This window comes from Felis catus, chromosome A2 (assembly GCF_018350175.1).
Source record: "Felis catus isolate Fca126 chromosome A2, F.catus_Fca126_mat1.0, whole genome shotgun sequence".
NCBI lineage: Eukaryota > Metazoa > Chordata > Mammalia > Carnivora > Felidae > Felis > Felis catus.
The window spans coordinates 86,570,113-86,596,267 of record NC_058369.1 but is presented as its reverse complement, the minus strand read 5'-3'; the positions used below and the strand labels follow the sequence as shown (position 1 = coordinate 86,596,267).

At 35.1% G+C, this 26,155-nt stretch overlaps 1 protein-coding gene across 11 annotated transcripts in view; it reads left to right on the top strand.

Moving 5' to 3' along the window:
- The window catches only part of CACNA2D1 (calcium voltage-gated channel auxiliary subunit alpha2delta 1), a 496,078-nt gene that overhangs the window by 329,444 nt on the left and 140,479 nt on the right, over positions 1-26,155 (top strand). For all 11 annotated transcript variants that reach the window (XM_019825390.3, XM_045052315.1, XM_011280348.4 and 8 more), the window contains one exon: positions 25,897-26,028. In XM_019825390.3, coding sequence (XP_019680949.1) covers positions 25,897-26,028 — 132 coding nt within the window. The remainder of the gene's footprint in view (positions 1-25,896; positions 26,029-26,155) is intronic.

Genomic DNA, 26,155 nt, shown 5'->3' with positions numbered 1-26,155 from the left:
AGGAAAAGGTCTCTTAGCTGTAGGCAGCCTGACCTAGAATGAAGTAAAACATTCATAAGCTTATTCTGGTATGGAAAAGCCAAGTGCTGTCTATAGGTGCTTTGAAGTGACAAAAAATACATTAGGGTCAGTTGTGGGCACCTTCCAATGTTGTAAAACATCACTGATTTCTGCCACACACCCACAGCCTGAACATGAGAGATGATCACCCACAATCCTGCAGTGAGAGAGAGAGAGAAAGAGAGAGACAGAGAATCAGTTGTGATCATATGACGTTTGGCAAGACATTGCCGTATTGCATTGATACATTGTAAGACATCACCCTTTCATCAAGTTAAAATTTATTATACACGTTTGTTCATCTTGCAGAATACTCACAGAACAAGTTATTCTCAATCCAAGTTTTTACTTTATAATAAAGTTTACTTATTTGTTTTGAAAGAGAGGGAGAGAGTGAGCTGGGGAGGGGCAGAGAGAGAGGGGGAGAGAGAGAGAATTATAAGCAGGCTCCACACTATCAGTGCAGAGCCTGATGTGGGGCTTGGACTCACTAACTGCAAGATCGTGACCTCAGCCAAAATTGAGTCAGACACTTAAATGAATGAGCCATCCAGGCACCCCTATAACAAAGTATTATAAAGTGTAAGAAAATGGATGGTGGTGATCCACATGGAGTCAGTGGTAGGCTTATTATAGAATAAATTGAAAACCTATTCAAGTTTCTGGCCAAAGATAATACTTCAGGCTGTATCATTTCTATAAAACTTTTGAGGAATAAATGCTTGGAAGTTTAAAAAAGGTTACTAGAACACATTAATATATGAAAAAAGTATTAATCCATGTGACTGCTTATACAAAATAAAAATTGCACAAAAAAGAAGTAAAAAAAAAAGATAATAGTACAGTCTCATGAATAATGTTACATTCAAAAGAAAACATTTACCAAGTAGTGATGAAGAATAATGCATGATGACAAAATACATGGCTTAGATGTCTGATAGTGTTATATATCAATTGATGCATATTAAGCATTCCATAAAGTCTTAGGCCTTTATTTGTTTATCTGTCTGTCTATTTATTTATTTATTTACAATTTTGAAAGAGTGCGAATGGGGGAGAGATAATGAGGGGACAGAAGATCCAAAGCGCTGTGCTGACAGCAGTGAGCCCAACTTGGGGCTCACACTCACAAATGGTGAGATGACAACCTGAGCCAAAGTTGGATGTTCGACCACCTGAGCCACCCAGGTGCCCCTTAGGCCTATTTTTATTAAAATGTAATTAAAATACCACTGCCAGCACCAAAAATTCTCCACATACTAGGCATGGAAGTTATTTTCATAATTTTCCGAAACCTGTCAACTAGAAGGTCATAGCAGACGTCAGTATATTATTAGTCTCTTTTAAGTTAAGAATAAAGTAGGGATGGATGCCTGTCATCTTGGCTGCTATACAACATGACATTGGAGAGTGCACTCACCTCAATAAGACAACAATTGGAGATAAGCTATAAATACTGGAAGTATACAGTCAGAATTGTGTAAGAATTTTAAGGGAAGGAACTTAAAAGCTTTTGAGGAAATGAAGTCTTATTTTAGTAAGAAGGCTATTTATAATATAGGTAATAGTAAGTCATTTCTTGATTATTAACAATAATAAGAAAATATTATGAGAACTCTATCATACTCCATATAAGACCATTAAAAATTTTAGATTATATCTGAAATCTAGACAATGAACGTGAGAATATTTTTCAGCATATTCTTTCCAAAAAGAATGTACTTTCTATTAACATCCCATTATTTTTTCCAAGCTCATAATTTTTTTAGTGATTATTGTAATTGACTCAGATTTTATACGATTGGTGATTTTGATGATTATTCTCATTTAATCTAATTATTTTATATTAGTAGAAAAAATAGTTTGGGGGTGCCTGGGTGGCTCAGTTAAGCATCCGATTTTGGCTCAGGTCATTATCTTAGGGTTCATGAGTTTGAGCCCTGAATCAGGCTCTGTGCTGACAGCTCAGAGCCTGGAGCCTGCTACAGATTCTGTGTCTCCTGTCTGCCCCTCACCTATTTATGCGCGCTCGTTCTCGCTCTCTTTCTCAAAAAATAAATAAATAAACAAACAAACAAACAAACATTAAAATCATTAAAAAAGGTCTGAACCTTCAAATACCAGAATTCTAAACACTATGTGTAATCATGGCTAAGTGTAAAGTAAGCATTCATTTCACTGAGCTTCAGTTGTGATTCATGGACAAGAATACAGAGACTAAAAGAAGTGGATGGATGCCTACCATTGAATTACTGACTCAAATTCTTCATCTCAGAACAAAATAATATACTTCACTTGGCTATCGTGGGAATTATATGTGGTAAATAATGTTAGGAGTCTGTCAAATAGGAAATGCTTCCATATTCCTATGTTTAATATCCCAAAAGAGCAAAGTAATACAAAGCTGAATACAAAGGTATCATTTTTTTAGGGATTCAAATTATTGAAATATGTTATCACTCTAAACTATATCAGATTTAAGTTTTTATGATTCAAAATAATTTTAAGTTAATATTTTAACTGTTAGAATCAATAATCACATATTAGAGATCAAAACAAGCTTTCAATTAATTAGTCTAAATTTTGTAGGATGGTAACTCATTCTTGTTAAAATTTCTGGTTAGTCTACCATGACCTGACTTGAGAGCATCCATATTGACTGTCCCCACCAAGATGAGATTTCTCAATGCACCCTAGTGCTCTGGTGATTAAGGACTGTAGAGAAATTACCATCACTTCTAATCTGTTGAGGGTTTTTTTCAGAGTTACTGTTTCAGAGGTGGTATTTATCACAAATTTAAATTTGTGTAAAGATAAAATAATACAGAATGTTTTTAGCAGTAATATGTAGTTTATTTTATGTTTTGTTTTAGCTAATTCATAAATATACATAATAATGTGTATATTAATGTAAAATGTATTTTATCCTGCAATTCTGGAGGTTGCATCATTCCATACTCCAGAGTTGTGTGTTGAAAGACTACAAAAGTAAATGTTTTGAAAGAGAGGTCAGTAAAATGTTACTATGGTCATAATCTTAATAAGTAGCTTTTGTTCTTCTTCTAAAATGTTCTTTCTCAGTCATGGAATCAGAAATCTGATAAGGATACCCCTAAAAAATATATTTCATTTTGTAACAAAGAAAACATCCATTGTAAAAAAGAAAAAAAAAAGATTAGCCTAGATAATTAGCCTTGGTCCTCATTAGGAGTAGAGCTTTGAAATCGTAAGTACTCCTAAAAAAAGACTTTTTGAGGACATGCCTGAAGTACAAAATGTAGATTTCAGGGTAGGGTAATTTGGTCATATTTAATAAGTATGTCATAAGGAGACTCCGTTCCTTTCAGGTAGAGTTTGTACTCTATTGCCTTTTTCTCATGGCGTTTCTGAAATACATGTCTTTCATAAATAGTGATATAGTATTTAGTTTTCTGTTGGCAAAATGTAAATCACAGGTAAACCCAAAGGCCAAGCCTATAGTATTCTGATCGTACAAATACTAATCCTGTCACTCATTTAAGACTGTGGAGTAACAAAACAATTAGTAATAACAGTTACAGATTTTTTAAATTGCTATGGACTAAATTGTGTTACCCCAAAATTCATACGTTGATATCCTAATCCCCAACATGACTGTATATCAGATAGGGGCTGGTAGGAGGTAATGAAGGTAAGATGAGCCTTTTCCAGAGGGTGGGGCTCTAATCTTAGAGGATTGGTTCCTTAGAAGAAGAGGTTCTTACATGCACACACAGGGAAAAGGTCATGTGAGGACATAAGAGAAGGTAGCTGTTTACAAGCTTGGAAACAATCCTGTTACAAGAAATCAAAAAGTCTATCACCTTGATCTTGGATTTCCCAGCCTCCAAAACTGTGAGACAATAAATTTCTCATTTAAGCTACCCAGCGGATGGTATTTTGTTATGGCCATCAGGGCTGACTTGAACACAAATTTATTTGCCAAGAAAAAACTGTGATTGTCTGAAACTCAGCATTTAAAAGAATAAATAAAACAAGCTACTCAGGGCTTAAAAGAATAAAAGACATGCCATGAAAAAGTTAAGTTGGATATTTCACACTTTGTACTGAAATATAATGATTTAGAAATATTTGGCTGCTATATTTGGATTTACAGGGCCCCCCTTTTTTTCATTTTAATTCAGAATCGTGATTTCTGTACTTCCCCTTGAAACACTTATGCTCTGGAAACCAATTAATGTTCTCCGAACTCCATAGAAAAATAGGCTTGATTGGAAAGACAATGAATTTGCAATTCTAAGCATCTCTAGCAACAATTAGATTGATCATGGCGAATTCCCTAAGTTATTTAGTGGATATGCAGGCTTTGTACATATAAAGGTTGAAATTTATGGTTACTGAAGTGTGGTTTTGCTTGCTTTTTGTTTTGTCACATTTAAAAGAGAATATTGTAACAACCTGATTGTCTAGTCATTTGATCATGGTCCCCAGTGTCCAAGATGGTGCTGACAAATTGCTTTGTTTTTGTTTTTACCAGTCTGTGAAGATAATATTCTGCGCACACTACAAATGGATTAAATTTTGAACACTCCGTTCTTGGTTCAATTTGCAAAGCATCTCAGCCCCTTTATTGAACTTGAGGGATATTTTAACCCATAATGATATTTGGAATTATAAAGTTCTTAGATCTCATTAAAAATAAAGTTGTAAATTAGCTCTTGAGATAGCTTCTATTGCAAGGTTCACTCACTTCTTTAATATAAACCTATATAATGGTGGTTGTGTCCATATCACCTACCGTGTTATTGACAACTACTCATTATTTCCAGCAGAATTTTTCTGGCATGTTCTAAACAAAACTTAAGTAGTTTTACCCGCTAGTTTCCATTTTATATGACTATATAATATCAGTGTCTCACGAGTGTATATTTCATTTAATTTACTTAATCTCTTTATTCAGAAAATTTTGTATGAATGACAAGTGGGCATAATACTTCAGATAAGATGTATAACTCACTTTGTTCTCTATGAATAATTTCGTTGTACAAGTGTAACATGTAGTTCGTTGTGAAAATCTAACTTTATTTTGTTAGCCTTCTACCCTTTTCCAGAGAATGACTGTGGATAAAGGTGGCTTTCTTGGTGACTTTATAATAATAAAGTGGCCTTGGTCCCTTTAAGTCATAAACAGGTTTAAAACTTTCAGTTCAGAAATGTAAATGTGTTTTCTGCCCTAATAGTCGAAATTCTGAATTTGACTTAGCATTTATTAACTCTTCTTCCTTACCCTAGATTACAGCTAATGAAAGCCTACCCTAGAAAAGGGGTTGAGAGGGTAGGGCATTTCCTAGCAGCTCTCTGAATTTTACATCCACTAGGTAGAAACAAGGAAGGGAAGGGAAAGAGGAAGATGCTTGTTTCTGGCCTGGGTGGCTTAGGGCAGGGCTGGATAGATAATGGGTCTTGTAGATAATTTAAACTGACTCTGTTTTGGGAAGACATTTTATGGGTTATTGAGACATTTCTTCCTGGGTTCCTTTGACTCTGTAGACACATCTCTTTATACAATGAGAAAACTTAGAGCTAGTTGCTTCCATAACCCTGAGAAGCATTTTAGATTTGCCTCCCCAGAATCACCTAAGGTACTGTAGGAGAATCCTACATACTTCATGCATGCCAGTCTTAGCAGATGTTACCAAGTCAGCCACAGTTTGGGCATACAGTGTTGGATAGTTCATAATGTTGTAGCGCATGTCTCTTATACTGTATTTCATTACAAATTTTTTCTCCCGTTGGTATATATTTGGCCAAATGGAAATCCTGTGGTTCTTAGGAGCTATATGAATAATGTTCTCTAAGTTCTCTCTGAGTACTTAGAAAATTGTTTCAAAATTTTTTTTGTCAACAAACATGGTTAATTTTGATACTGAATTAATGTATCCCATCCAATAAGGCTGGCACCCATGTTTAGATCACGTAAATCCCAGCACTCAGTCTAGCGTGCATGTACCTCACTAAGGAATAGCCTAGATTTTCCCACAACTTATTTTCAGAGCTCGTGTTTATTTCTCAGTGTCCTTTTTTAAGGGAGAGATATTATACAACATATTTGTTAAATGTCCTTAATTTGTATTTGTTTTTTCACATTTTTTTTTGTGATCTCTGTTAAAATAACGTGAATGTTTTGTTTATTAATGAACAGAATATCCAGGAGTTTGTGAGGTATTGTAAAGTGTACAATGATTGCCCCCCTTTTGCTTACTGTTTAGTGGGAACTGCAAATAAAAATTCACTGTCTCTTTGTTTCTAAAAAGAAATTTGAGAAGCAACATAGAGGGAAGGCATGAAAAGATGTGGATACAACGCAGTTCCTCTGTAAATTTGATAGCTGGAAATCAGAAGTACTTGGCTAGCTTTTTATGATGGGTATAACCAGTGACAGGCCATTCAGAGGTTGAAGAAGAGAGATAATGAAATCTTAAATTAGAAAAGCTTTCCAAACAGACTGACAGTAGTGTTCACGGCAAATGAAAAAGGGATTGACAATTGGAGAGAAAATGGAGGTCTGGAATTTGAGATGAGAATTTTTTAATCATCTGGCACTTTGCTTCATGTATAAAATCTTAGCAGATTTCTCCCTAGATATAAAAAGGCATTTAAAAGATCTTTCTAAAATCCTATTAAAAAAGAAAGATTTTGAATGGATTAAAGATTCCAAGACTCTTTTGTCTCCAGATACAAAGATGATATTTTAAAAGTTAAGGGGCTATGAGCAACACAAGTATTGAGATTGGATTTAGTCAATACTTACTGTCAGTAGAGCAAACCAAGTCATAAACAATTTTAATTTAATGAATAATATATGAAACTTTTAGAAAAATATTGCTTAAGGTATATAGCATTGTAAAGGAGGTAGCAAAGTTCTTGCTATTTGGTTTATTCCTGTGTACAAGTTGTTTTTATTTTGTTTCTTGTGAATGATAGTAACTGGAAACTGAGAAGTTCCTTATTAGCTCCCATGGACACTTGGGGTCCTTTGTCGCATATTTTCCCAGTCTGGAACACAACTGAAGAAATATTTCATTACTACCCTTTCAGCCTATGAAGACCATTTGTTTCTCTACTTTCTTTATAATCACTGCCTATCGTTTGGAAATTAACAGCAGTGATTAGGTCAGGGGGGATATAGAACTTACGACCTCCCCTCCCCCCCCCCCCCACCGCCAGATTTACACAAAGTCATTGGAAGGCTTTATTATGAAAGAAGCTAATTTTGCATCTTTAATACTTGAAATGACTTGTCTATTGAATTTTTATGTTTTGTAAATCAGAGGGCATACTTGACCCATAGAAGAACAACCCCTTTCCAGAATCATCTAATTTTTTGACTTTTTTTCTTACCCGCTCCACCCTAAAGCGAAGAAACAAATGACAAGAAAATCTAGTGTTTAAATAATTTTTTAGTACATGTACGCCACCTTTTTCCATTTCTAATAGAAAGGTTAATGGAAGAAATCTTTTATTCTCTGTGTTTTTGTCATTTATTATTTGAAGTTTTTGTATTCTCAAATTTAAAATAACATCTTTCTTCTATAAAAACGTTTTCTCCTTTCTTTCTAAATGTAAACAACACTTATGCAATAATTTTGCGTATATATTAGTTATTTCTGGTATTTTGATCTTAAAATTCCTTTTTGTATTTAGCTTGAATTCAAGTGTTCTAGTCTAGGGAATAAAATACAATTACCATATTAAAAAACAGCCAAATTTTTCCATCACACTTATTTCTAAAGGATTTATAGCTGTTTGAAAAATAATTCCTGAAACGGCCAAAATGTTTGTCATCAATTTAAAATATTATTCAGGATAAGGATCTTTAAAAATGTTTGAGAAATAGAAGCTTTTGTCAAGTATCTGATTGATAAAATTGAATGACAGCCCTCTATAATTTTAAAGACCTTTCAGGTATTAGGTATATAATCATCTTATTGCAGAATGCTATTTATTTCATTTGCAGTGAAGTCACTGCTCATACTCACTTGTATTTTACTCTATTACAGTCTGTTTTATAAACCAAGTCCTACTGTTAAATCATATAAGTCTAAATTTATTGTCTAGTATTTATTCTCATGAAAAATTTTGAAAGATTTCCAAAGTAGAAAAATTGAGGAAGAAATCCTCTACTGGTGGAGTATGGGCCTTTGACAGAGATGGAAGATGATAGCAAAAAGGAAAAAATTAAGAGGTAGGAAATGTTTAAAATTATGAAAGGTAAAGGACAATAGTGAATGTTCAAATAAACCATCTTTAAACACAAATATAATAAACTTGGCATTTGTGAGAATATTATAAAGCATATCATAGTACTTACCTCAAAGGACTGTTAAGAAAATGAAAAGAGAGCACATAAAATAAGTAGATCATTGTTAGATGATTTGTTAAAACAAAATCTATCTTGGGGCGCCTGGATGGCTCCATCACTTAAATTTCTGGTTCTTGTTTTTGGCTCAAGTCATGATGTCACAGTTGGTTAGATCAAGTGCTCAGGCATGGTGCCTGTTTGGGATTCTCTCTCCCTAACTCTCTGTCCCTCCCCCACTCATGCACAGGGTGCCTGTCTCCCTCTCTCTCTCTCTTTCACTCTCTCTCAAAATAAATAAGCTTAAGAAAACTATCCTGCTATATCAGCAGCCCTCATTTTCCTAGGAAAACAAGTATATATTATATTAACCTTAATCTAATGGAAATACCATCACCAATAGAAGTTTTCAACATGGTATTGAGCACATATACACATCCTCTTTTTCAATCATTTTTTGAGTTAAATCACTGTTTTAATATTTAAGAAAACAATCAATTATAGAAGTATTCTAATATCAGTGAACTAAGATTTAATCGATTAGTTTCTTTTTATAGCTCTTTGGTCAAAGTTATTACAGTATTGTGAGTAGCTTGTGAACATGAACTTCAATAAATTTCAAGATAGGTTTTAGTATTTTAATGAATAGATTGTGAGCTGAAACTTTGAAAGTATATTTTCTTTGAAGAACATTGGTTTTTTTGTTTTTTTTCTTTTCAAATTATATAATTTTTTCAGGAATAGAATTTAGTGATTCATCACTTACATGTAACACCCAGTGCTCATCCCAACCAGTGTCCTTCTTATGCCCCTCACCCCTTCAGCACTTCCCCACACCTAGCACCCCACCAGCAAGCCTCAGTTTTTTCCTCTGTATTGAAGAGTCTCTCATGGTTTGTCTCCCTCTCTGTGAAGAACGTTGTTTTATTTATTTTCAATATGAAATTTATTGTCACATTGGTTTCCACACAGCACCCAGTGCTCATCCCAACAGATGCCCTCCTCAATGCCCATCACCCACTTTCCCCTCCTACCCATCTCCCATCAACCCTCAGTTTATTCTCAGTTTTTAAGAGTCTCTTATGGTTTGGCTCCCTCCCTCTCTTTTTTTTTTTTTTTCCTTTCCCTACCCCATGGTCTTGTGGTTTATTTACACAATGGAATACTATTTGGCAATGAGAAAGAATGAAATATGGCCTTTTGTAGCAACGTGGATGGAACTGGAGAGTGTTATGCTAAGTGAAATAAGTGATACAGAGAAAGACAGATACCATATGTTTTCACTCTTATGTGGATCCTGAGAAACTTAACAGAAGAACATTGCTTTTAATTTGCAGTCTCCTTTTATGTAATAAATGATATATTCCAGAGTTCTGCAGGTTTCAATCTTTGAAGTTCAGTTGAGTTTACTAAACATACAATGATAAACAAAATATTTTGCTACCATAAGCCAATTCTAACGGAATGCGTAGAATTAACAATACATATCTGGGGATTGAGGTATATTTTACTCATAGGGTGTTAAATAGTTTCTATCTTTTCTCACTAACATTTATTTATTGTCTTTTTGATACTTGACATTCTGATTAGTGTGAGGTGATACCTTATTGTGGTTTTGATTTGAATTTCCCTGATGAGTAGCGATGTTGAGCATCTTTTCATGGCTCTGTTGGCCATCTGCATGTCTTGTTTGGAAAAATGGCTATTTAGGTCCTCTGCATTTTAACTGGATTCTTTCTTTCTTTCTTTCTTTCTTTCTTTCTTTCTTTCTTTCTTTCTTTCTTTCTTTCTTTCTTTCTTTCTGATGTTATTGAGTGGTATGAGTTCTTTAAGTGTTTGGATATTATTTTCAAATACGATTTTCAAATAAGTTCTTGCATTCAGTAAATTGATGATTTCCTTCACGGTTCAGAAGCTTTTTAGTTTGATGTAGTCCTGTTTGTTTCTGCTTTTGTTGCTCTTGCCTTTGGAGTCTGATCCAAAAAATTGTTGCTGAGACCAATATCAAGCAGCTCACCGCCTGTGTATTCTTTTAGGAGTTTCATTAATTGAAATTTTACATTCAGGTCTTTAATTCATATTTTGAGTTAGTTTTTGTGTATTGTGTAAGATACTGGTTGTTTTATTCTTTTTGCATATAGCTATCTAGTATTTCCAACAGTATTTGCTTAAGAGTGATTCATTCCCCACTGTAAAATTTTACTTCCTTTACCATAAATTAATTGACCATATATGCTTGAGTTTATTTCTGGGCTCTCTCTTCTGTTCCATTAATCTTTGTGTATTTTTTTATGCACAAGCTTTTGTTTTTAAACACAAATTGTTGACTGTCACATTTAGGAATAGCAGATAAAAGGGGAAGAAAATGGGAGATTGATACTTTAATAGAATAAATATAAGAGAATTTCAGTTGAATCAAAGAAATGAAAAGCCTTTGCTTCAGATTGATTTGGAAGGCCAGAGAAACTGACAAATAATATAAAAGATTCTGGCTTCCATCAGTTTGATATGGAACACAAAGTGACAAGAAAGTACAGGCTTCTTTTAAAAAACATGAATAAGATTAATATCATAGAAAATACATTTCGGGAAGAATGGTAAAATACATTTCAGTAAGCCATCAGTGTCTATATCAGAATGGTAACTGTGTGTTTAAGGTCAAATGGAGTTTATTACTTCTTAACCTGCACCTAATTTTGGGTTTTATGAAATGGAAATTTAAAAAGTATTGATCCGTTTGTTACCTCCTGATAGGACGTCTTACTGAAAGTTGATTGAAATTTCCTTTTTTGGAACAAAAATGTGATATGTTTCTAAGTAATTAAATCCCGACACTCTTGCCTTCTGAGGAATAAGGGTGGTTGGCATTCATGCATTCACAGCTGATGCAGATTTACATCATTTCTGGAAGTCAAAGGTGGTGAGTGAATTGCGGAAGAGAGCCACACAGTGATGGTGAGAAGAGCATGTTCGGCAATTTGAAGCCTCTTTATAATACATGTACGACTCCTGTGGTAGAACTTGATGGTCGTACAAGCCCATGTAATCATCGAGCCTCAGTCTCCTGAGGCTCAGTAAGTGTAAAGGCACAATAGATTACCTCATCATTCTAAGGGAGGCAGAAGGAAAATTGCTTCTTCTCCAAGTGCACAGCGAGTCTTAGTTGAAGTGTTATACATACAAGAGGTGCAGGCATTGTATCCCTGCGTACTTGATTTAAGTGAATAACTATTTTTAAAAGCAACATTTAAAAAAAACTGTTAAAAGAAATAGGTTTTTATTGGTTTCAGTATCTTTACATTATCTCTTGATGGACTGTGAGGCATTCATTGATACATCAAATTTGTATTTGGTGCATTTATTTAATGCAGATGTGAAAATCATACTTGAAAGGCACATTTTGCTTTTTTGTTAAATGAAAACAAGAGAGAATAAAGCCTTCTGCCCACTGATTATTTTAATGGGGAAAGATGTTCTTGTTTATCAGAGTTAGGTCCACATTGTTTCCTTTTGGCAGTCTCTCTTTGCTAAGTAAAGCTTCTTTGATACTTAAGGACCTATAGAACTTCTTGGTGTCAATAACTAACTTCATTCAAACTGATGGTTCATTGTTATTGAAACAGTGACTCCCCAATCTGATTCTTCCATGTAGATATCATAGCTAAGGTACAGATTCATTTCTCTAATTGCCTCCTGAATAACCCTTTTTAATGGTATCTCACAGGCACTGCCCCCCATTATGCTTAAAATTGAATGCATCATGCTTGTCCCCAAATATCCCCCCTGACTTAATATTCATATCTTTGTAAATAGTGATATTTGGGCCCAAGACAGAAAGCCAGGACTCCTTTTTACCCTTTTCCCATCATGTCATTTTGATCTGCAGATTATTTCTCCTAATCATCTTTTAAATCTCCTTACAATTCCCCAGGTCCACCACTTTTTGGTTTTATTTATTTTTATTTTCATTTTTTGCTTTAGACTATTGTTACTCCTCACTGGCTTGATGATACTAGCTTTCTATCTTCTCCATTTTCATCTGTCTTGCTTCCAATGCACAGTCTTCATAATAGCTTCTGAGGGAAGTATTAAGTGCCAATATGTTTATTTTGCACTTCAGCTTATAGGTCTCTATAATTCTCAGAATAAATATATTTTGTTGTTAGTGTTCTGGATCATCCTAGCAGTGTGTCCCTAATCCTATTCCTGCCACTGTTGTCCCACATGCGTCTTTCATTCAAACATTTTGAATAACATCCACCGCCTGGAATGCCTTTTTAAAAAAGAAAATAAAACAAAAACAAAAACAGACAAGACTTCTGTGTCCTTCACAGGGTATTCCCTGAATCAGCCACCCAGCCTTCCTACCACCTCTCCACTCCTCTTTAAAATCTTGTGTGCCACTTGGGGTGCCTGGGTGGCTCAGTCGTGTAAGCAACAGGTCATGATCTCACGGTTCACGGGTTTTAGCCCTGTGTCGGGCTCTGTGCTGACAGCTCATGGCCTGGATCCTGCTTCAGATTCTGTGTCTTCCCCTCTATCTGCCCCTGCCCTGCTCGTCCTCTGTCTCTCTCTCTCAAAACAAATAGAAAAAAAAAATCTGTGTGCCACCTGCTCCAGGAACTCTTGAGTGACCACCACACCCTCCTCTGAGTCTCTAAACATATACTTAGCTTCATAGGCAAGTTGGCTGTTGCTAGAGTCTGTGATGCAGAAGCAAAATTTGATCAAAGATGCTTTGATTTATCTCTCTGTCTTCTCTATCAGATTTAGAGCAACTGGAGAAGAATTTTCACAATTTTTTTTATTTTAATTCCAAGAGCCCAGTCAAGGTTTATTAATAAATGTTTTTTGAATGATTGAATACAGTGCTGGAATTAGACCTGCCCCTCTCTAGGATTTCATTTATTACAATAAAAGTGCCCAAATCATTTTTAATCTGTCATATATTCCTTTGTGCCTTGTGTAATTGTTTGGATATTTTAGTGTTACAGGAAACTGTGAGTTTTTCTCCTTGAAATATCGTACTAGATCATAAAGCCATTCTATTGCCATCTGAATTTCCAACTTGTCAGTATCATTAGTATCTATTGTTTTCATAGAATGCTTTATGGAGAGTTCTTTGTCTTTCATGTCTCAGCTTAAAATATTTCTTTAGACCGAATATTACTCAAAGCCTGATGTAAAGTAGCCACCTACTCCGTCTCTATGACATCCCCGTTTTAATTATTTAAAGAGCACTAAACAACACTGATAGGTTATTACTTATTCAGGTTTACTGTGTGTCACTTCCCCTATGATGTTAGAAGGCCTGACTGGATGACCCTGTAGCTCTGAAGAAAGAGTTGGCTAACTATAACCCACTGCCCTACTACTTATTTTTGTAAATAAAGTTAGATCTATTTTTCTATTTTTATTTGAGTCTAGTTGACACACAATATTAAATTAGTTTCAGGTGTACAACATAATGATTTGACCAGTTTATACATCGTTAGGTTCACTCTAGTGTAGCGTCCATCTCTTCCATACTTCACTGTTATAATTTCATTGACTGTATTCATCATGCTGTGTTTTTCATTCCCGTGATTTATTCATTCCATAATTGGGAGCTTGTATCTCCCTCTGCCCTTCATCCAATCTTCCCAGACCCCTCTCCCTCCCTTCTGGGAGCCATTGGTTTGTTCTCTGTATTTATAAGTCTGATTACGTTTTTTGTTTATTGATTTATTTTTAGGTACTATTTTTGAGTGAAATCATAGGGTACTTGTCCTTCTCAGTCTGAATTAATTCATTTAGCATAATATCCTTTAGGTCCATCCATGTTGTCTCCAGTGGCAAGATTGCATCCTTTTTTTTAATAACTGTATAATCCTCTATTGTGTGTGTGTGTGTGTGTGTGTGTGTGTGTGTATGTGTGTGTGTACCACATCTTATTTATCCATTTGTCTACTGGTGGACACTTAGGTTTTTTCCATATCTTGGCTACTATAAGTAATGCTGCAATAAACATGAGTGCATGTATCTTTTTGAATTAGTGTTACTAATTTTTTTAGGTAAATATCCAAACGTGGAATTATTGGATCATATGGATTTCTATTTTTAATTTTTTGAGGGGTCTCCTATTGTTTTCTGTAGTCCCTGTAGCAATTTAACATTCCTATCAACGGATACAATGCTTCCTTTCCTCCATATCTTCTTCAAAACTTGTTATTTCTTATCTTTTTTTAATTTTAACCATGTAAATTAAGTTTTATTGGAACACAGTCACATCCATTTGTGAATGTGTTGGCTCTGATTGCTTTTTCCCACAGTTTGAATGTGAGTAGTTGTGACAGAGACCGTGTAGGTCATAGACCTAAAAATATTTCCTATCTGGTCCTTCAGGAAGAAAATTTGCCAGCTTCTGCCCAAGAGCTTCACTTAGTGCCTGACGCAGAATAGGATTTCACTAAGTGTTTGTTAGATGTGTGTTTGATAGAAAATCAGGTGATTAAGAAATGAAGCAGAAAAATTGGTAGATACTTAATAGAAACCTTCTTAGAAATATTGGTTGATTTAAAGGGCTTCCTAAAAACTGGGCTATGGTGTGATATTGGCTCTTCAAATCCTCTGTTAAAAGTAGTTGATCGATTACAGAACTTGAAGTGAAGCCAAAAAGAGGACCAGAATGATAGGACTCCTCCAGTTCAGATGATGATACCATTCACCTACCACTTGGGGTTAAAGGGAGAAAAAGGAATCATTGGATCATTTGTACCTGCTCAGAATGTAGCCTAATGAAGGATGAACTGAAATTGTTTTACCCTTTACTGAAAATTACCTCTAACTTAAAAAGGTGACCTAACACATGAGAATCACACATATTTGTTTACTCTTTCATTTATTTCTAACTATTTTTTAGTAAACATGTTAGTCATTACTGGTCCCTGAATGCCTATTATGCATTAAACATAGCATCATTTTCATTTTCCTAACAACCCTAGATATCCTAGGTGTGGTTTTCTCCAGCCTCTACCTGCAAAACTGTAAATGTGCGTTAAACACGAAATGGTCCCATCCTATTGGGACCACTGTATTCTAGGTATTGGAGGAAAAATAAATAACGTACAGTCTACCCTAGTAATGGACAGTATAATAGGCATGAAAATAAACAAAGATAGTGAAATGTGGGAAGCATGTGATAGAGGTCTATAGAAAAAGCTATAGGAGAGTGGGGAGATACACATTCTGCTAAAAGAGAAGGAGGTGGGGTGGGAAAATCAATAAAGAGAAGGTGATGCTCTCTGTGTTAAGAGAAAAGGAAGAAGGTTGATGAGTGGCCATGGTAGATAAAGTCCTGAGAGAGAAGACAGTATGTGCAGTAACATGGGAGGGAGGCATCAGCACTGTTTCCTCTGAGAAAGGAACAGCTCTCATTATAGCTTGGGCTTATGGCACATAGAAAAGCAATCAAAGGGGAAGTCGGGCGGCTGGGAAGAAGACCATCTAAGACCAGCTTTTATGGAGAACAGCTGAAGACTTTTCATTAGGGCGGGCATTTGCCAAGTAGAACACCGTGGCAACAGTGGGAAGAATGGGTTAAAGTGAGCTAAAATTGGAAGCAGAGAGACTATTTGAAAGCTATTGCTAAAGTCCTAAGTGGGTATAGTCATAGAGTCAGAGAAGTTAAGAAATACCTAAGAGCTAGCACCAACAAGACCTGGTCATTTACTATCTTCTAATTCCATTTACCAGCTCAAAAACCTGTAAGCCATTTCTAATAGTTTATGTGCAAATTATTTGTTTTGATTAGGTGTTGAATCGTTTATATTTTATAGCTATGTCAGAATAACTTGTGGTTCTTCCCCAACTGGACTTCGATAAATTTAAACCCTTGTGGGATATTAAGCTATAAGTGAAAACTTAAAACACATGACTTATTAAGATAGAAAAATATTTATTTATTTATTTATTTATTTATTTATTTATTTATTTATTTATTTATTTTTAAATTTTTTTTAACATTTATTTATTTTTGAGAGACAGAGAGAGACAGAGCATGAATGGGGGAGGGTCAGAGAGGAGACACAGAAACTGAAACAGGCTCCAGGCTCTGAGCTGTCAGCACAGAGCCCGATGCGGGGCTCGAACTCACGGACCGTGAGATCATGACCTGAGCCGAAGTCAGCCGCTTAACCGACTGAGCCACCCAGGTGCCCCAATAATTATTTATTATTAAATTGTTTGCTGAGTAACACAGCAGCCAGGGCTGATAACTATGAATTTCATGTGTCAATAAGTATATCACGTACATTAAAATCTGAAGCAATCACGCTCAGTACGTTGTAAACATCTTGAAAGCTGGCAGTTGATGTATTTCATAAATGTCTGTTTGTATAAATAACAAAATACGTACTACATGCTCTGCATGTATGCGCATAGGCACAATTCTCTAATCATGAGCAACCACAGACACAAGGGTGTTAATCTTTTGTCTTAAAAATGATCTTAGATTTCATTCACAACTGTATAAGTAACAATCTAGCTTAGTGTCTTAGATATGTTTCGTTTTGTTTTATTTTCACTGTGAAGCAGTGCATGGTGTTTAAACCAAGGGATTTCTCTTCTCCATTATAGCCAGCCAGTACTGCATACTATGTTTCAGTGCATCTGATCTTTCCACCTTAAAATCACCAGGCAGCTCTTTGTTCTAAAACTGGTTGACCCAAACCCTGAGGTACCAGGCAGCATGTGCCTCATTGACAGTATCACCCTATTCCCTAGGAACCTTGTTATCCTTCTTCTTCAACCGTATCTTGTTATTTCAGCTTCGATACTTTTTGATCCTTCTTAGTGAATTCAGCAGTCCAGATTTACATGGTAGACATTAAATTGTGTATGCAGTTAGACAGTCTCAGAGCAAAGGCCAGGGAATTCCCATGTCTCATTGGGTCTGTAATTCTCAGCCGGAGTTTCCTTTCAGCTTTAACAGAACTGTGTATTCATTACTCCATACATACATGCGCATTTTTGCCTCTGGTGCGTATATTAGGTCTGTCGTATTTTATTCTACCAGAATTCTAGTGTGTCTGGGCTATATTCAGAGCTGCATTCACCAATGTGGTTTGATTTCGGGACCACTGGGAATATCCCATTGTAAAAATTACCTCCTCACCAAAATCACATGGTACACTGAATTATATCATTAGATTTATGTTTTTTTTTTCAGTTTGTATTCTCTTCTAATAATGCCAGTGGTTTTGGAAAAGTTAACACAGTGGTTTCTTCATGAGACTTTACAACAGGAAAGTGAAGTAGTGTCTTTGGCCATTCACTTGGGGTCGAGGTAAGAGAAAACGTGCCTTTAGGAAAGGGGAAAATACCAGGTTTTAATTCCTCATCTAGCATCGTACAGCTCCATCAGAATTGTTCCATCAGGATAGTTCTCAAAAAATATCTTTTGCATGCTGGATATTAAGAGCTAAATAAGATAATACTAATGATAAGGGCTGGTAATATTTATTGTGCAGTTACTAGGTGACAAACAGTGTTCTAAGTGCATGTAATCTTCAACACCGCTCCATGAGGCAGATGCGCTGATTATCCACATTGTACACGTGAGGAAGATGAGGTTTGCAAGAGGGGGAAACACTTTCCCAAGGTCAGGTAGTTTCTTCTGGCCTCAAAACATCAGGCCTATGAGTGGGAAGGCAGTCAGCTAGAATAGCCTGTGCCTGCACTACCTTCATTTGTATACTCAATTCATAAATGGGAGTTTCAGGAAAGGGTACCACCAGGAACATAATCTATTATATGCATTAAAAAAAAAAAAAACAACTCAGTGTGAGGTCTTGTAAATTTGGTCTAAATTGCATTTTAATTCTCACATGGCTTCCAACTCCACTTGAATGGCCTCGGTTTATTTTTATTTTTTGTAAAACTCCCATACTTTGTTTCACTTTTAAAAGTTGAAATAAAAGATGTTTAGAGCGTTTTTAGTTATTTTCATGTGTTCAAAATTTAACAGGCTCTGTGCTTCCTGAAAGATAATACTAATACATAGAAACAAATATTTAACTTTTTTGTTTTGCAATTTAAATTACAAATAGTTTAATTTATGATAAAAATACCTTTGGTGAAGTAATATCAATGAAAGCAATTGGAATGTCTTCTTCAGGTAATTACTCTGAAGTTCCTGGTTTCTATTTACAAATTAATGCAGTGTTTCCAAAATTAAAATTAAAATTAAAATATTTCAACCAAATGATTCAAATGAAGAGTATCTCATCATCTGAGAGTTTCTTAATAAATTAGAAGGAAGGTGGCTTCATTATGGAATCAACTGAATTACAGTCTAATTGCTGTATGTAAAAGAAATGTTGCTGTTCAAATAAAAGAAAATAACTGATAAGACTAAAATAATAAGCTGAGCTGTAAAAGAAAGCCTTCATCTGTGCAAAGCAGCTAAAAGACATATGCACCATACAAGTTGTGTGTTTTTATTTTTGTTGGTGTTTGTTTATTTTTGAGAGAGAGCGCAAGCAGGGGAGGGGCAGGGAGAGGGAGACACAGAATCTAAAGTAGGCTGTCAGCACAGACCCCAATGCGGGACTCCAACCCACAAACTGTGAGGTCATGACCTGAGCCAAAGTCAGACACTTAAATGACTGAGCCTCCCAGGTGCCCCACACCATAGAAGGTTTTAAACAGCTAAGGAGAGGATTGTAATCTTAGCCATTTTTGACTGATTGCCTTTTACTCATAAGCTTATTTGACAATCACATCAATCCTGCAGATTATCTAAGGATCCTTACTGCATTTGTGTGTTGTTTTTTTTGTTGTTGTTGTTGTTTGGGGTTTTTTTCTAGATGAAAACAACAGAAGCATAAGGGGCTAAATGATTAGTTGTAAGTAGCATGTTGTGCCAGTGATACAGGCTCTTGGCTACCAAAGTTACTAATGGTTTATTTGGTTTTGATAATATTAGAAAAAAAATTAAAATGCTTGAATGATGAAACAAAGTTTTTACCTTGTTTCCTCTCCTTAGGATATTTCTTCAGCAGAATCCCTGGGTGCTTGCAAGAAAAATGTTACAAGTAATCACTGTTTTATTGAAAGTGACATTAAAATCCTTCAATTAATAAACATGACATTAGATCCTAGGGTCTTCCATTTTCCTTGCATTATTCTTATTTTCTCTAATGATCAGGTGGATTCTTCTGAGCTCCATCTAGGCCCGCCACAATGTGCAGATTTCATTAAAGGACTCCAGCTGTGTTCTGGGCATTAGCCACGTGCTCAATCTATGGGAAACTGAAGAGAGGGAGCACGGCCAGAAATCTCAGTAATAGGGGCGTTAGAGAACTGACAAGGACAAGGGCCTTTTAATATTTGTACCAAACACACTGTGTTCGGAGTAAGGCTTATCTCTTCATCAGGGTCTACGTGTGCCATAGAGCCTTCTGTTGACCCATCCACAGTGGGAAATGGATTCTAGTGCCTGAGACACGCTTAGAGAGAGGAGATTTGGTCTTCCAATCTCCCTGTACCTTATTAATCTTTCATTTACACTGGGATTAGATGAGATTCCATTAGCCAAATCTACTGAAAAGATTCGTTCATTTTAATATTTATGTACCCTGTCTAGTCCTTAAAGTGGATTCTTTGTGTGTGTGTGCTTAATTGGATCAGTGGGTTTCTTATTAACATTTTTCTTTTTAGAGATGAAGTTGATGAATAAAATTAGTGACACCGGCTCAGCTCATCTATTAAATATAACTTGTAATGACTACCTTATGCACTACAGGATAAAATGAACAAATGTGACAGAGATACAATGAGTTTAGAATCACATAGTAAGTGTTGAATCATTAAGAGAAAAACAAAGCAAAACTGTAATTGACTGTGAATGTATAAACACAGGAGGTGGGAAAGGATGATATTTAATGGCATTAAAAGGTAACTTTAAAATCCTCACTTCTTAAGGTGTGAGAATCATGCGTTACTTAGAATTTCTGAGACTAAAATGAAAACTTGTCCAACTCAAAGGGTCTCGAAATGTAGCCCAAAGTATTAACTTGATATCATGAAATACTATTTTTAAATTACCTTACCTCTCAACTTCGAAGACATTTTGTTTTGGCTTTTTGTTGACACTGTTCATCGTGAATATTGCTTTTTACATAGTGCATTGAATGTGTTGTGTTTATAGTTGTACTTGAGCAAGATTTCTAACCCTGGGTGGTGGTGTCATTTCGGCCTGGGTAGTTCTTTGTGGTGGGGTTATCTTGTGTATGGTAGGAAATTAGCAGCCTCCCTGGACTCTCCCTACTGCCTGCTAGTAGCCTCCCACATGTCACAACAATCAAAATGTCTCTAAGCGTAGCTGAATATTCCTTGGGGAGGAGTATCACTCTGGATTGAGAAATACTGTGCTACAGAGGCATAGTTGTTTTTTTTTTTAATTTGTTCCGCATTTGAAATTGTAGATAATCAGAGCTCCACATATAATGAAAGCTTAGAAATCAATTGCTCAGAAACTATAAATTTTAGAATCTAACACAATGGAATGCTGTCTTTACAGCTCTCACTGTATTTTTTTGTCAAATTGAATACCTTTTCTGGGTTTTTCTTTTTTTTTGTCATTTAAAAAGAAAATAATATTAGTATCTCACTCAAGGTGTCATTTTAAAAGTTAAATGACATGGTGCATAGAAAATGGTTAACACACCTGCTGTCATGCAGTAAAGGCTTAATAAATATTACTCACTTGGCAGTAGTTTAAATAAAAATGCCAATTTTATCTAAATGCCAGGCTATAATAGATCAGTTTTATTAAATGGAAATAGTATATTAAACATTTTGGCCAATTCTCTAGTTTTACTTATTTAACTGTACCATATCAAGCACTATTAAAAATAATTTTAGTATCTAGTTTGTTTCACTGCTTTCATATCTACAGGTCTTATCAAAGACTTGTCAGAACTATCGTGTGTTATATAAAACACATTTTTGCTACAGACTTATCAAAATTATTTTATATTTGGAATAAATCATAACTGTTATGTTTTTATTTGATAGCTTCTCTCTGCTTCATTTGGAAGATGTGGTTGACATTTATGGGCATTGTAAATAACCTTAAGGTTTTCGAATAGTCACGTAGTGCCTTCCAAGCACAGTGAGGCCCTGAACCCTGAGTAAATCAAGAAAATGTACTCAAATTGAAAAGGGAGCAATAGTGCAACACTTTGTGGATTGAAATTGGCAGAGGAAAATGGCATTCAGAACTTGTCAATGACTCTGTAATCCATGTCATAAATAAGATGTAGATTTACCTCGTGTATCTTGGAAGAATTAGCAGGAAATGTAAGGTACTTCTTTTGTGCTGTTAGAAATTAGAGTTTTCTTTGTTCCGCCGAGAAGCCAGTTTGAACAATAGGATATTCTACAAGAGAGAATTGCTGAACCCCAAGGCCATGTTTTGAAAACTAAGTATAAGAAGAACAGAGATGTGTATTCTCGGCGTTCTGATTCAATTAGCAGGGAAATTCTGTCTTACCTTTCAGAGTAGAGGCCCCTGAGTCAAGGTTCGCTTTTCCAGCATTCACTGCTTCTAACAGCTTAGCCTTGCACATTATAAAAGACTTATTTTTTGCAACATCTAATATTCTAAAAGATAAAAACCTTCATTTCTGAAAAGCAGACTTAGAATGAGGACTGATTTTACTCTTCAAGCAGCCATAAGACACTTAGTTAAGTTCCTTGGAAGGAGGATGAAGTTATGTTTGGCTAAGAAATATTTGGAGTTCTTTTAAAAAGATAATTTTTTATGAAAATCTTATATGAAACATTTTTTTTTTTGGCTGCCAATTCATGTCTGTATTTCTGCAATTAAAATAAAAGTCTTTGCATTTTTATTTCTTGCCCTGGACATTCAAATAAAGATTATGACCTACAGAAAAGTAATTGCTTTTAAACATCTTTGTAATATATAGTCACAAACCGAAACTGAAAGTCTGTTGAATTTTAGTGAGTCAGAATACCAGTTACTTTTGAGTATTGAGTCTTTATGAGAATGAACAGTACACTTTCATATTCTTATTAAACAGTATTACTTGCTGAAAATAATATTCTGAAGAATTTGGACTCATTTTTTTCTTCATCGTGGAAGGTTTAGATTTTGATAATGTGAAATGAAAAATCGAATAGTAACTTTTAAGTTGTTGATTGCACTAGGCTTTCTATCCAGTGGTAGCCAGAAGAATTATTTAAAAACATCTTCCTAAATAACATCTACTTATAAATTTAAATAAGAGAAAGAAAAAAAAGTTGTGTATGTAATTATAATGGAGGTAGCAGGGAGAAGATAAAAGTTTCAGGAGATGACATAAACTTGTTTTAGCATGGCCAATATCCCGCATTAGTTTCATTCTATCATCTGCAGATTACCCAGTTATTTCAGTATTGTTTATCCTGAATTACACCAATAGTGTAGAAATGGAGAGATGTTAGACACCTTAGTAATTCTGGAGAAGCTGTTGAATTTTACAAGTTTAAGCAGATAACTAGGAAATCAAAATAAGATATGTTTCTTGGTCAAATGTAATACTGTGAATCAGAAAAATATAGCCAGATAACCAAGAAAGATCTAAAATAACATTCATACTTTTTTGTTTGCTTTGATGGTTTACATATTTTTTTTTACATTTTAACGTGTTCAATACAGTTAAAAAAAATAATTCCTAGTGCAACAGTTGATTTACTTTGTGATTTTGGTGTTTTGAGGCATTTGAACAGTATAATTGAACGAGTGTCTCTCTAACGTTTTCTGATTAAAGACTAGAGATCCATACTCTCTCCATAGTATAAAAATCCCTTGAAGTAGAACTGTTGGATTAAAGACCAAGTGAATTTTGATAGACAGCTATAGCCAAACTCTTAATCTAAAGAGGTTGCACTAACTTTTCAATCCCATGACAGATTCTTTGAATTTTGATTTCTTGCTGTGGTCGTTCAAGTAAAGTTAATGAGTAATAGAATAATGATTGCACTCAAAAATCTTTATAAATGTACAAGGGCAAATGGAAGCATCTGTATCTTTAACTGGTATAAAACCTTGCACATGCGATAGGTATACAGTACCATTTCTGTCATATGAATGAAATTTAAAATCAGTTCAAACACGTATTATACAGAGTTTTGCTGTACTTAGCTTATTTGCACATGCACAAGTTTTGAGAAAAATATTTAGAAATCTGCCTCAGTAATATCTTACCTGAAAAAGAATTTTCAGGTATATAAACAACAAATCTTAAGACCTATACCATAATAAGAATATTCAGAGCTTGACTTTTCCCGTAAATACATAGAAGTATAATTCACAATCAGCATATCAAAGCCTGGTACTTAGTAGTTGTTGTCAAATAAAACTAAGAAAAAAATTAGCAGCCTTAAAAACAAATAAAACTTTATTAAAAATAATAATTAGATATCACTTGCTTAATGGGAATTAAAGAGTCAAGGAAATTGAAGAGATAAGTTAGAATAGATTGGCAATTAATGAAGTGTATCTGGATCATAAATAAACATGATTATTTGTTCAGTAGAATATTACTGTAAAACTCATGAATGTTTAAAGAAAAGTACAATGTTCCTCTTTTTCTGTGCTGTTTTGTATATAACTATAAATATTCATGAATAGTGAGTATTAGTTCAGGTTATCTATGTGAATATAAATTTTTTTATAACAGGCCACTTAATGTTCATTGGATCATGCTTTTGAATATGAATTCACCAGTATCTCACATGCACTATGGATCAGACCCAGCTCATGAATATTCACACACACAACTGATCTTTCTGCAAGTAATCACATCCATAAAGATGGAAATCTTGTTAGTTCTCAATAATGAGAAATGCATTAGGATGCTGGTCCCAGAACAATTTCACAATACCCTTGTTTTCATTTTTTTTTTTTTTGTAAATGATAAACTTTAAAATATAAACACAGATGCTGTGCATCTTTCTAAATTGAAGCTTTTTTTTTTCTTTTACCTTTACAAAATACCAGGCATGATTTAACCGTGACTGCATTTGCTTCCTTTATTTGCTGTGGTCACAGGGAAGAATAAGAGTTAAGCATTATCTCCAGTCCTTATCCCAAACTCATTTCCATTGTTTAGGCTTGGCCATAGATTCTCAAGTGCACAGTGGTGCAATCTCCCGATCTGCTAGGGCCGTGGTACATATTTTACACATAAAGGGGGGGGAGGGGGATATGAGATGATGTATGTCATCTTTTTCTGTAAAGGGAACATAATATTCAAAGCTAATTACATGTTTAATATGTTAGACATGAGATACTATGATCATGGAGGCCCATAATTATAAATTATATGCTAAATCTCACATTATAATTATCTTTCATTATATGAGTGGCATATGTTTTAAAAAATTTTTTTTAATCTTTATTTACTTTTGAGAGAGAGAGAGATAGCGTGTGAGCAGAGGAGGAGCAGAGAGAGAGTGAGACACAGAATCCGAAGCTGGCTCCAGGCTCTGAGCTGTCAGCACAGAGCCCACTGTGGGACTCGAACCCAAAATCCATGAGATCATGACCTGAGCTGAAGTCGGATGCTTAACCGACGGAGCCACCCAGGCACCCCAAATGGCATATGTTTTTAATACCTATCCAAGATCAGTCCGTAGTTATAAGTAAGAATCAAGATCTATGGCCTGGCCCTTATTAGCAACATCCTCTGATATTTAATTGAAGTAACCAGAAAAAAAGAACTATTGTTCATAAAGGTAGTAGTAAAGCATCAGGTACTCCTTATTTCTAACACTGATGTATTGTCAAGTCCCTGAATGAATGTTTTTCTTTGTCAGAATTTATACGTTTGTTGCTATGGTATAAATACAGTTAATAAACTATGCTAAATGACCAACATCTTTTCTTTCCAATTTTAGTAACAGATCAAATTATGTCCGTTTATTATGGAGATTCATCAAGAATTGAGGGGAGGGTGGGGATCAAACTGTGCCCTTATGTGTTGTGTAGATTTCTTCAGAGCTGCTTCGAGGGGAGGAATGCCTCCCACCCCTTCTCTTCCAGGAGAGCTGCTCTGGCCTGCTTTATACATCACAGTGGTTCTCAACAGGGAGCAGTTTTGTTTGTATTCTGTTCTGACAGTGTCTGGAAGCCTGCTGCTTATCACCACTGGGGGTGTGGGCTGGGTGATACTGGCATCTACTGGGTAGAGGTCATAGGTGCTGCTAAACACTGGGCAAAGCACAGAATAGCTCCCCCAACAAAGAATTACCAAGCCCCAAATGTCAATATGGCCTCCATCATACAAAAATTTGTTGCAGGAAATCATTCCATGTCTAAACTTGTTGGTAGCCACTGGATTAGAGTACTTTTAGAGGTAAAATGATGAAAATATGTAGCATTATTTTGCAAATAAGTGAAGACAGACTCAATTATTATAGATACGACTTTTTCTTTTTGTTTCTCTTAGCAACAATCGTGCTAAATGAACTCAACTGGACAAGTGCCTTAGATGAAGTTTTCAAAAAAAATCGAGAAGAAGATCCTTCGTTGTTGTGGCAGGTGTTTGGCAGTGCCACGGGCCTGGCCCGATATTATCCAGGTAAGTGCTCAATGACTCAGGAGACATCAAATAAAATTGTAAGCACCAGACTTAATATTTCTTGAGAACACTCTGTTACCTTTTCCAGTATTGTAAGAAAAAGATACCACCCTACTTTTATAAGGAA